The sequence below is a fragment of the Gadus chalcogrammus genome, chromosome 14, assembly GCF_026213295.1.
Source record: "Gadus chalcogrammus isolate NIFS_2021 chromosome 14, NIFS_Gcha_1.0, whole genome shotgun sequence".
Lineage (NCBI taxonomy): Eukaryota > Metazoa > Chordata > Actinopteri > Gadiformes > Gadidae > Gadus > Gadus chalcogrammus.
Window position 1 is genome coordinate 16,248,317 of NC_079425.1, and position 11,442 is coordinate 16,259,758.

The 11,442-nt window shown below is 41.3% G+C and overlaps 2 protein-coding genes across 2 annotated transcripts; one reads left to right on the top strand and one right to left on the bottom strand.

Annotated features, from left to right (window-relative positions):
• The first annotated feature begins 28 nt into the window (after positions 1-28).
• terfa (telomeric repeat binding factor a) lies at positions 29-11,084 on the top strand. The gene is made up of 12 exons (XM_056608473.1): positions 29-450; positions 780-875; positions 1,004-1,134; positions 1,287-1,373; positions 1,612-1,752; positions 2,030-2,160; positions 4,591-5,073; positions 5,979-6,038; positions 6,295-6,381; positions 7,584-7,657; positions 8,192-8,232; positions 8,454-11,084. The coding sequence occupies exons 1-12, from the start codon at positions 270-272 to the stop codon at positions 8,610-8,612; spliced, it is 1,671 nt and encodes a 556-aa protein (XP_056464448.1). The 5' UTR covers positions 29-269; the 3' UTR covers positions 8,613-11,084.
• nip7 (NIP7 nucleolar pre-rRNA processing protein) lies at positions 8,172-11,104 on the bottom strand. The gene is made up of 5 exons (XM_056608475.1): positions 10,950-11,104; positions 10,760-10,846; positions 10,521-10,659; positions 9,940-10,080; positions 8,172-8,961 (listed from the first exon to the last, which is right to left on the bottom strand). The coding sequence occupies exons 1-5, from the start codon at positions 11,003-11,005 to the stop codon at positions 8,842-8,844; spliced, it is 543 nt and encodes a 180-aa protein (XP_056464450.1). The 5' UTR covers positions 11,006-11,104; the 3' UTR covers positions 8,172-8,841.
• Between the last annotated feature and the right edge of the window lie 338 nt (positions 11,105-11,442).

Below are 11,442 nucleotides of genomic sequence, written 5' to 3' on the forward strand. Positions count from 1 at the left end.
AGATGTTCCATTTCAACAAGGGGGTGGACGTTATTTCAGGATACTGAATTGTTTCAACTGTCCTGTGTAAATAATTACGAAAAATACAATAAAAATTTGCATAGTCTGATTATTATAAATGTTTTACATTTTTACGATCAAGATTATACTTATTTTATTAACATAAAAAGGCGGTTAAATATCTCACTGTTATCCAGTTGGTGGCGGTATTGCATGTAATAGCTGGTTGTTCGTGCAGCAAATAACACTAGAGAAGAAGTGGACCGGAAATGTGCTCCGTTGCTGAGCATGTCAACATGGAGGGCAACATTATTCAGGAGCCAACAACGCATCAGCAACTGGAATGCATAGTCAACCGCTGGCTAGTGGATTATTATTTTTTCTTGGCTATAGACGCCGTAAGGAATGACAAATATTCCGAATTTTGTGAGGTCAGAGACGTCTTGGAACGTGAGTAACGACTATGCATTCACTGAAAACTTTTACCGCCAATTTGCTAAATTACCTTTGCGCCACTATTGTTAATGAACCAGACGCAGCCTGTATGTCAATCCACTTACAATATATTTACAAATAAGGCTTGATAATGCTGTTTTGCCTAGCGTTTTGCAACCTTGTTAGCGCCTTTGTGTGTGTGTGTGTGTGTGTGTGTGTGTGTGTGTGTGTGTGTGTGTGTGTGTGTGTGTGTGTGTGTGTGTGTGTGTGTGTGTGTGTGTGTGTGTGTGTGTGTGTGTGTGTGTGTGTGTGTGTGTGTGTGTGTGTGTGTGTGTGTGTCGCAGGTCTACTTCACCGTCCATTAGAGTGTACAAAAGCAATTCCGTCGAAGATTCGAGTTCTCCAGTTTCTCTCGAGGATAAATGACGGCGAGAAACTAGGTAATTATGGAAATTCCCTGACCAATGCCTAAAGTCGCACGTATTATCCGTAATATGGTGATCATTCACAATTGTTATTGGTATTTCAATAGAATTCATTCCATAAATGCTCTTTTTCCTTGTACTAGATATGGTCTTCGAATCTGATGACTCTGTCTCTCCTCTGGAGTCGGCTGTAGAGGTGCTAAGAAACCTCAGTGATAAATGCAGTATTTCTCAGGAAGTCATTGAGAAAGTGTGCACTTCCATCAAAGAGATGGTAAGTATGTGTGCAGGTTTCAGAGGGTTTGGGTTTTGTTACACCAATGAAGATAAACACCCGTTTATTTCTGATTATTTTCTAAACGATAGTGTAGTTATTTTGATGGTTTGGTTTCATGGTTTGCATACATGGCTTGTCTCTATTCTCAGTTGGTGGTGATTTGCCTGAAGAACGGAGAGTTTGAGAAGGCGAAGGAAATTCTCACGAAACATTTTTCCTGTGGGATGATGGGGAAGGTATTATATCTTTTTTTATATATCTTCAGATGATTTTTAATACCTACTTGGGCAGCCCTATATTACAAATAAAACATGAGAAAGCTACGGTAATTATTAATTCATTGTTGAGCCTGCCAACTCCAATGATATTCAACCAACTATAATACTAAAAATAACTGTATTAAGGCCAGACATTAAAGGAAGTTCAACGTTTTCATGTATTTCTCTTAACTTCCATATGTGGTCTGTCCTACAGAAAGCAATATTAATGGGGTTGGCCAATCAGAAGGTCAAAAGCCACGACATTCTAGAGCAGACCAACTTCAAGAAGTTCAAGGAGGACATGGTGAATTTTACCGTGCAACTCTTCCCCACGTCTGAGCCGTTCCTTTACAAGGTACGCCCCTCCAGGAACTAAGGATTAAAGGGTCCCTGTCTGACCGCAAGCCATGGAAATCTATCCTAATAGTAGTGCCATCACAAGTAAGCGTCCACCCAGATGTCTGTTGGATGGGAAAGTCTACCAGCCTACCAAGTTAACAGTCAACAAAAATGGTTAGACTGCTCTATCCACCATACATCCGGGTGGACATCATACATCTAGGCTAATCAACATAAAAAACAAACGTGTTCAGTTTGTTGACACTAGTTTGTATCACCTGTTTGAATGGCAGGCTGCAAAGCAACTTGTGGAGAAGCGGCTGGTGGACCTAGGAGAGTCCAACCAGGGGGATTCTGCGTTGGAGGAGGAGGCCTACCTGGCAAACACCTCAAAGGACAACACAGCGGTCTGCCTGATCTCAGGGTAGGGCATTTTCTCTCAACCTTTTCTATTAGTCCTGGGCTGCCTGCTTTAATCGGGCCGACCAGCCCTGTCTGCTGTTTATCCAAATGGTATCTCACTGGTTTCTGGGGCAGGGGGTCACATCTTTGTTTTTGTGGAGCACTGTTTTTTATTCAGTAGCTTCAAAAAGCTAACCTACAATATCACAAGGTAGTTCTGTGCGGAGGAGCACGCCTCTCCGAAGTGTACTGACTGGGCCACGGAATTTAACTGTACTTGAGTACGGGTGGCATGCTCACACTAGCCAAACGATCTATACTTTAGGGGGCAAACATACTCGTGCACGATACAGATGGCCTTGTGTTAGTCGCCCTGAAGTTGTTAGTGGGTCAGCTGGGGCATCAAGTTTTCTGTAGCAGACAGGAACAGAGCAACAGAAGCGTAATGACAGTTGCTTGAGCACCAACAATTCAAATTGCTTGGTAACAAACTTAGAGGGCTAGAGGGATTTTGTTGAGCACTTCATGCATCCTTCTGCTGACAAGCTTAGTGGGGATGCTGATTTCATTTTCCAACAGGACTTGGTACCTGCCCACACTGCCAAAAGTACAAATGCCTGGTTTATTGAAAATTAGATTACTTTGCTTGATTGGCCAGCAAACCCGCCTGATCTGAACCCCATAGAAAATGTATGGGGTATTGTCAAGAGGAAGATGAGAGACCCGAGGCCCAACAATGCAGACGAGCTGAAGGCCGCTATCCAAGCAACCTGGGCTTCCATAACCCCTCAGCAGGGCCAAAGGCTGATTGACTCCATTCCGCTCTGCATTGATGCAGTAACTAATGCAAAAGGAGCCCTAACCAATTACTGAGTGCATATAAAAGAACATGCTTCTGAGAAGGCCAACATTTTTGTGTAAAAAATAACCCCAGGGGCGCTGTTGCACATTTTCTGCGACATGCACGAATTTGAAGCGTGGACAGGCATGAAGTCGTTCACTTGCGGAACATGCATGAGCTTAAAACTTAACGTTTGGATCGTAATCAATCACTCTGATTGGGGGTATTCGTCTTGTGACACTGGGCGCATGTTAAGTGGCTGGAGCAAAGCGGTTGATATGCCTCTGTGGTGGCATAACGAGCGCGCAAAGCCAACACTGGTCTGCACCTTGTGACATGATACAGATATGAGGATGACAAATTAAAAGCAGGTTGCTGTCGGGCGCTTCTTCCCGCGGCACGCTGCGCTTGCACTTGAACTGCAAACTGCTGCCGCTTCAGTTGCCCAATACTGTCAGCTCTGCGCTCTCGTTGCACAGTGGGCAGCGGGCTTCAGATCGCACCAGCATCACACTAAACGTAGGTAAAGGGACCTCGGATCGCCCCAAATTGGGCTCCTCAACCCACTACAATTACCCTTACGCTGCATGTGAAACCAGCCAAGTTACTGCAATCACACACACTTCACATGCATACACAGGCATTAGTTGTTCATTGTTTATTTCATACTGAACTAAAAAATCTAAAACGGTGTGCATTATAACAAATACATTAATAAAAGATAAGGCCCCCGCACCTTGATATTAAATGTGCTTAATAAATAAATGTTATTTTATTTTATTAGTATTTTACAGACCGATACAATAGATAGGGCGTTTGGTAAGGTCCACCACCGTTGCTCCTCTCCTCATAAACAGCTAGGCGGTGTTTAATGACGTTGATTTAGCTTTGAGCATTTCTTATTATAGGCTACTGTGTAAAATGCTGTTTAGAATTGACGTTTGTATCAAGAAAGAAAGAACCACGAGTGACGCTCTTATTCCCGCTCTCCTTGCCTGACCGCGATCTAGTATCTAAGCTGGGTTGCTCTTCCTTGGGTCCCCGGATGTTAGCACTGAATTTCATGCATTGAATTTTTTGCCGGTGACCTTGGCATGTGGAATTTAAGGACGTTGAATATATTTAAGTTGAATATTTTTACGTTGAATATTTGATTTTGCATTTTTTAACAAAATAAAATTTAAGGTTAAAATTATTTGTGCTTAATTTAAAGTTATATTCAGAGGCAAACAAATCCAGAGACGTTATTTCAATGCGTAAATATTCAGTGCTTAGAATTCAATGGCTTTTTATTTTTAAATTCTGTTGGTACAGATTTACTTCCATACTTTTCAACAATATTCAAATTCATTGAGATGCACCTTTATACCCAGAAATTGTGTCAGACGCTCCTCTTGAATCACCTTTTTGTATTAAATTAAATCTACAAGTCTAATTCCTATTTTCTAGGGTAGTGGTTAGGGTCTACGATCAGCATAAAGTTTCTGGGTTCTCTATCTCCCTGTGGGCATCCTTGAGAAAGATGCCTAATCCCTACCTTCTCCTAAAATAGAAAATTCAACAAATCTTATAATCTTATAACTTTGACCCTGCCTTTCCTCTCTGTCATAGATTAGCCGATCAAGACCAATTCATCGAGAAGTATAGACTGATGGCAGCGTACACAGCGTTATCGAAGAACTCAAATGAGACAAACTGGGAGCGCGTCTCCCAGGACCACATCAAGGACCACCCTGGCAGCGACACAGTATTCTGCGATGCACAGTTGCGACCAGGGAGGATCTCCCGGGTGGACTCGGGCAGCCCCAGGGATGCCTGTGTGGTGGGCAAGCCGCCAGCGACTGAATCCCCGTCCAAGAGCCATTCCCCTTCATCACGGGGGCCCGGCGTCAGGCAGAGGCCCCGGCGCTTGTATAGTGTGGCCCAGCTGGTACAGGAGTCTGACAGCCAGGTCAGCACTCAGGAACTGGACGCAGAAATTGACTCGCCAAGAGTGGAGGTGGAGTCACGTGCAGCGGAAGGGTCTCTGCTAGAATCAACCCATAAGAAGAGGCGGGTGACGTTGACTCCTAAATCGCCACAGGAGCTGCAGAGGTGAGTCCCCTGCCCATCCAGCACGTACCTACATCTGCTTCTAGAGGTATTGGTTTGTCATACAATTTTCTGTCCTGTTATTGCTATAATGAGTTTAATACATTTATTTTGAAATACTTAAACAATTAACAAACAAATGTATCAATCGAATGTACCGTAATCCAGATCAAAAGTGTTGCCTAATCCTAACGCTTGCAACAATGGGACACTGAGAACTGAGGCCCAATCACCTGTATGGGTCCTGTGTGTCTAGCAGTGTGTACATGCCCAGTAGACGGGGCCATTGGCAGCAGCATTCCTCTATGTAGAGCCATTGTTTGTTCAACCTTTCTACACAATTTGGGTGTAGAAGTAGGGCTGGGTATTGCCAGGTACCTCACAATTCAAATCAATTTCATTCTTTATTCGATTCGATTTTGATTCGATATTGATCCAATTGCTTCGATATCGATTCAATAATACGTGCAGATGACAAAAATACCTAAATATTATTTAGAATTAGCCATTTCAAAATGAATTAACCATTTCATTGTGCTTTAACTAGCAAAAAGGGAATACACCATTGTATAGTATTGGTCCTGAGCTAAACTTGCCGCATAAAAGTAATAATCATAACATGGACAAATGTAAAAGAGCATGTACATTTAGGAATGCTCGCTTCTAGATAAAAAAAAGACTGAGTTTTCTGTTTTTTATGGAAATAATAGATTTCAGAAAAGTTCTGAATCGAGAACAATTAAATTGCAGTGCATTGATGAATCGATATTTTTAGCCAGTACACAAGTGCATGCTCTTGTGTACTCTCTTAACTAGGAGGAACGGCTCTGTGTTCCACCTTTTTAACTGAAACTTAGGACGGTCTTAACGAGGATGCAGGACTTTTAACACAATCCACTGACTTGCAGATGGGCGGCAGCATCATCGGAGGACAGCAACTCGGATATTTGCAGGTCCCCACCATCTACGTACGTCAACGTTCCTTCTCAAGGGTGTGGCTGGTTGGGTGACCTGCTATTGTTTGGATTGAACCTGAACATTTGTATTTAAAGTTATAATATTAAAGTCTATCTAAAACTTTAAATATGGGACTGCTAATCCTGGCAAGTCTTGAGCGGACCAATGCTACCGCAGCCTTGGCTTCAGTTCCGTGTATGAAATGGATGTGTGCAGGCAGTGTACGGAGTCTAAAGTGTTGACATGGAAAACTTATCTCTTCCACAGCGAGTCCCGTGGCGACAATGAAGAGGATCATTTGGCTATCATAAACTCTTCCGGCCCAACACCTCAGAAGACTGCGAAGACAAAGGGGTTTGTAGGAATACAAGTATCATAGTAGCAATATCCCAGATTATTATTATTACAGATTTTCACTCAGTGATGCGCTACGTGAATCCATAGACCATTTAGCTATTGATGTTGATGTTGATTTTGCCATTTCAAGATGTATAATGGGTTGATTAACCTACCAGCAAAACCAGTGGATTCTGCAAACTGTTAGGCTGGTCGATCAATTATGCATCTGGCTTTGACAATACCAATTTAGGGTCGATTTTGAAATGGCATCAATGTCACACCTTGGGGTAAAATATTCCCTTTTTCAAAAGAAATATTTTTTAATTTCTGGTGTTGGGGAGAGTATTCAGTTATTTTAAATTTAGAGAAACTTTAATTATCTTGTGAAACGGGCACTATCTGTTGTAATAATCTGCACGAACATGGGAGAGACCATTTATTATGTGGCTGCAAGGTCGTTTTTGCAGTGTTCTCCCCAAAATTTGGAGGTTAAACTAGACGAGCAAGCCTTTCACCTTTTTTCTTAGTATCAACCACGGCAGCCATACTTGAAGTCTGATACCGATATTTCTGCAGAAGGCTGATATTGGCAGTTACTATCGACCGTCCCATCTATTGGTCGGGCTCTATCAAATGCCTCATCAGTTTCAAATTTCGACATACATCAGCCATATCATTAAAGAGCTTGCAACTATGCTTTTGTGTTTAGGGTCCGTAAACACAAAATAACAAATAACTTGTTAGTAGTTTTGGCTACTAAGAATTGTAGCCAAAACTACTTTTTCTCAAAGGAAAAGAGGGATATCGGCTGATGTTCAGCCCGACTGGTCACGTACCACAAAGATCATGGCCATGACATAATAACAAAGCAAAAGTGCATTCTGGATTCATGAGGCTGCTGTCCAGGCGAAAATGTGTGTCCTTACTAAATTAAAGATTTCTCTCAATAGGAAAATTGCAGAAATCAAATATGCAGTCATTCAGAGACTGATACCCAATTTGTCATTTTGGACTTAAACTGATGTTACTTTTAGTTGAAGACATACTCAAGATTAATTAATGGCTCCCCTAGAGTCTCCCACCGCAAGTGCAGACCAAGCCATTTGAACGCACATTTAAGGAATTTAGCAGACGCCATTATCAAAAGCATATTTTGTTATATAAATGTATCAACATCTACAGCAAGTAGATGTACTGACTAGTTTGTGTCCCCTCAGAAAACTACTGGACAGTGCAAGGGAGTCAAAGGAAATATGGAGCGAAGAGGAGTCTCTGTTTATCTCAAAGAAAGGTAAACCTCTATTGTTTTAAAGCGGCTTCAATAAAGGCCTATATACTTGTATATAAAAATACGGTGTTCACGTTGACCAAATGGTAGGTTAGCATACAAACAGCTGGTTTGCTGAGCCGAGCTGATGAAACTTCTCCTTTTTGGGGGGTGCACGTAACCCACAGCAGCGGTCTCTGTGGGCATTGCTGGTGACTGAGATACCCAGAAGAATATTTGAACCAGTCAAGTGGTTGTAGGAAGCCAGGGAATGCAACTTTTTGTGCCCTCCCAGTCCTCCTTGGCAACAAAAAATATAGTCACGAATTGCTGTAGGAAAATACTTTATTCCTTGAATAAGTTATGGTTTATTGGATTGCCGAGTTGACTAAAACACTGCTGGAGTTGGGAACCATGTGTTCCTAGTATAGTCTTTATGGCATAAGCATTTCCGACTACACTGTCTGGGCCCAAATGATACATTTTGTTGACCCGGTCCAGTGAGACTGTCCCCTTACTGAACTTCTGTCTTTCTGTATAAAAAAAAAAAAAAAACAGCGCCGAAAAACGACATGTATTCGGGGTCAAACAGCAAAAAGGTAAGAGGAGCTGTCCTGAATGGTATTCTTATCGAGTCTGTTCTTCACCATGTTTACCTTATTGAGGAGTATTCTGCATAACCTTAGACATACCTTTTAAGTATCATTACTTCCTCAGGGTAGTGGATTATAGAGTTATTTTTACTGTAGTCAAGCTATATTTTTACATTAACTTCACTTTACAATTTAACTCGGCTCTAAACCCATGTCTTGTTTTCCAGTCCTGGTCAGAGGAGGAGAGCAACATTTTAAAAGAAGCAGTAGCCAGGTTTGGTGAGGGAAATTGGGCAAAGATCATGGGAAAATACAAGTTTGAAAACAGAACAAATGTCAACTTAAAGGACAGATGGAGAACAATGAAAAGGTTGAAGTTGGTGTGAACAGAAAAGCTCACTTTATGAATATAAGAAATTTGTTCCTGTTTTTAAATCGTTTGCGCTGCAGAAACAAGGATATTTAACCTACGACAGTTCCGTTCTGAAGTCAAAATTGATTACTTTATTTTTTACAAAAGATGAGACTTAATTGAGGAAAGGTACAGAAGTGGCACTGGATAGAGAATGAGGGGGAAGTCATGTTAACGCAGGTCAAGAAGGAGTCGAATAGATTTTATGTCAATGTATCCTCGTTCCTGATAAACTCTCCCACGTCCGCTTGGTGGAACACCACGATAGACATGGGATCCATCCGCCGGCACTCCTGCGTCGTCTTGGCTGCCACACCAAAACCCTGGGGGGGGGGGGGGGGGGGGGGGAAGGAAAGTACCATGTTACCTTTATGATTAACAGACCAGCTGACTTGGCTGGATACTTTTTTCTGATTTAATGTCTTATACCAACATCTTGCATAAAACTACACGGTATGTGGAACCAAGTACAGTTGTCACTGAATCCAGTTTACATGCTCGAGCCTACAAACCAATTTAGGTAGTGAGCGCATCCAGGACCCGATCCAAGTACGTTTGACCAGTGACGACCACGATAATGCATCCCCACCTTACATTGTCCCCAGGCTTTCACATTTCATAACAATGTCTGGAACAGTAGGTGCCCAATTAGTTCTTTGCGAGTGAGGCAACACTTTGTTACATGGGTTGGACAGCTGGAGGAGGCGGGAGAATGCTTTGGAGGGAGACTTGTGTATCATTGTTTACTGTCAATTTCTTCATTAAAATACTTTCCATATTCTCCTCGTCATAGCTGTAATTCTAGTCATGTTCTTATTCTCACGTATACACAGCTCATAGGAATTACGTTGTGGGAGACAAGAAAAAGCAACTATTCATTAACGGTGTGATCGTTTGATACTTAGACTCCGGTTCAGAATTCAACCTGTGCAGGCTGGAGCTTTTCCATTTTTAAGTAATTTACATTTGGGGTATTTAGCAGACGCTTTTATCCAAAACGACTTACAATAAGTACATTTGTCATAAGAAGTGAAACAATATATTGCTGTAGGTACAGTAAAGATGTTCGTAGAGCCAAGTGCAAGTACTAACAACCGCTAGGCTAACCCATTCCCCGTGTACAGCAATGCTAGCAGCTACTGCAGATGTTAGACAATTAAGTACTTTGAATAAGTGCAATGTAGATTAAGTGCGTACATTAAGTGCCAGGATGTACAACATACAATGGTCATGCAGGCTACTATTCAGTCTTGAGAAATTAGAACAAACAAGTGGTGTCCTCCCACGGTAGCCCAACTCACCAGGGGCACGTCTGCCATGGAGTAGACCACTACACCCTGGTACTGATTTGTGTTCTCCGTAATCCTTCCCAGTCCGGACTTCAACACATGGTTTCCATAGAGGAACGACTGCTCCGTTCCTGGTTTCACCCAGACCTTGAACTAAAAAGGTATTGTAATGTTTAGCAGGAAAAATGTATACTAATCTATAGGTTTGGGAACAGACCAAATATACAGGTATTTTGTGGTACAAAATGTGTCTACAAATACTTCTACCAAGTTGATATAAAATAACTTTAATGGTGTTTGGCAGGACACAATTAAATCAGTATAAAATAGGTTGAAAGACAAATTTAACAAAAAATAGGCATTTCGCAATACAAAATTATGAATAAGCATAATTCTACCAAATTGAGGTAACCTGTAGTTCATACTAATTAATTCAATAAGGCATTCGAGTAAAATAAGCCAGTAACAATACTGCCACCAAGTTGAAGTTGGCCCTCTGAATCAATAACTTTCGTTTCACAAGGAGTCATGATTTAACCGTTTTAGCTTAGTGCTTAGAAGATATAATACAATAGGTCAAATTGGCTGGCTACCTTTGCATATGGTGCGAGGAAATCCAAAGCTGTGATGTGCAGACGGAACTTTCCAGTCTTCGTGAATTTACCAAAGCAGGTTCCAACAGAGACAAGCTTGTCTCGGGCAACGTTTGTAGCCAATTTGAGGATTTTCTCACTGTTGGGGTTCAGATGAAATAACATTATGATTTGCTGCAACTTCAATTTTTCAACCAATGCGTGTAGCAGTAACAAGTGATTGCAAAGTAAATGTTTACCTCATGTAGTACACACGGTCGTTGTGTAGTCTGAAACAGTAAACCCCATCAGGCCGATCTACAAGGAGTTTGATGTTTTCACCAATGCTGTTGAAGAGAGGCATGCATTTAAACCACTGTTAGCGAATAAGTAACAAGGTAGTCTGACTAATTGCATTCAAGTTTAAAGTAGCTATTATGTCCCACTCACTATTTCGAAAGCTTCTCAAACATAGTTTTTGTCTCTTCATCCGTCAACGGCCTCATGATGATACTTGATTTGAATTGTCTTCTTCTAACGCGATCAGAACCCTTTGCATGTGCTAACCTAAACACGTGGGTCACACGGAAGTTGTACCATACACAATGCTGCGTTCAAATAACGTGGGATTCAAGTTACAACATTTCGGATGCTGTGAGTTCAAATAATACTAGATACTGCTTTTGTTTTTCTAGCAATACATAAAAATAAATGAAAAACAAAGAAAATAATGGCGATAAATCTGTCCCCTAGCGATGACATAAATCTCATTCAAACCACATTTGTGTTTTGCAATTATCTCGCTTTTAGAATATTTTTTTGCGAAACTTCTAATAATTCCAAATAATTGTTATTATTATATTTTGGAAGGTTGTTGCTATGTGGATACATCTTTTTACATGTTTTCTCCTATATAAAAATGTAAGTACAACCTGTTTTGAAC

Bases quoted from the DNA above. Each gene is read 5' to 3' on its own strand.
- nip7 (XM_056608475.1), bottom strand. From the start codon at position 11,005: ATGAGGCCGTTGACGGATGAAGAGACAAAAACTATGTTTGAGAAGCTT. The intron at 10,660-10,759 runs GTAAACATTTAC...GAACCCCAACAG, and splicing joins GACCGTGTGTACTACATGAG to TGAGAAAATCCTCAAATTGG. The intron at 10,081-10,520 runs GTAGCCAGCCAA...ATACCTTTTTAG, and splicing joins TCCTCGCACCATATGCAAAG to TTCAAGGTCTGGGTGAAACC.
- terfa (XM_056608473.1), top strand. From the start codon at position 270: ATGTGCTCCGTTGCTGAGCATGTCAACATGGAGGGCAACATTATTCAG. The intron at 1,374-1,611 runs GTATTATATCTT...TCTGTCCTACAG, and splicing joins CCTGTGGGATGATGGGGAAG to AAAGCAATATTAATGGGGTT. The intron at 1,753-2,029 runs GTACGCCCCTCC...TTTGAATGGCAG, and splicing joins CTGAGCCGTTCCTTTACAAG to GCTGCAAAGCAACTTGTGGA.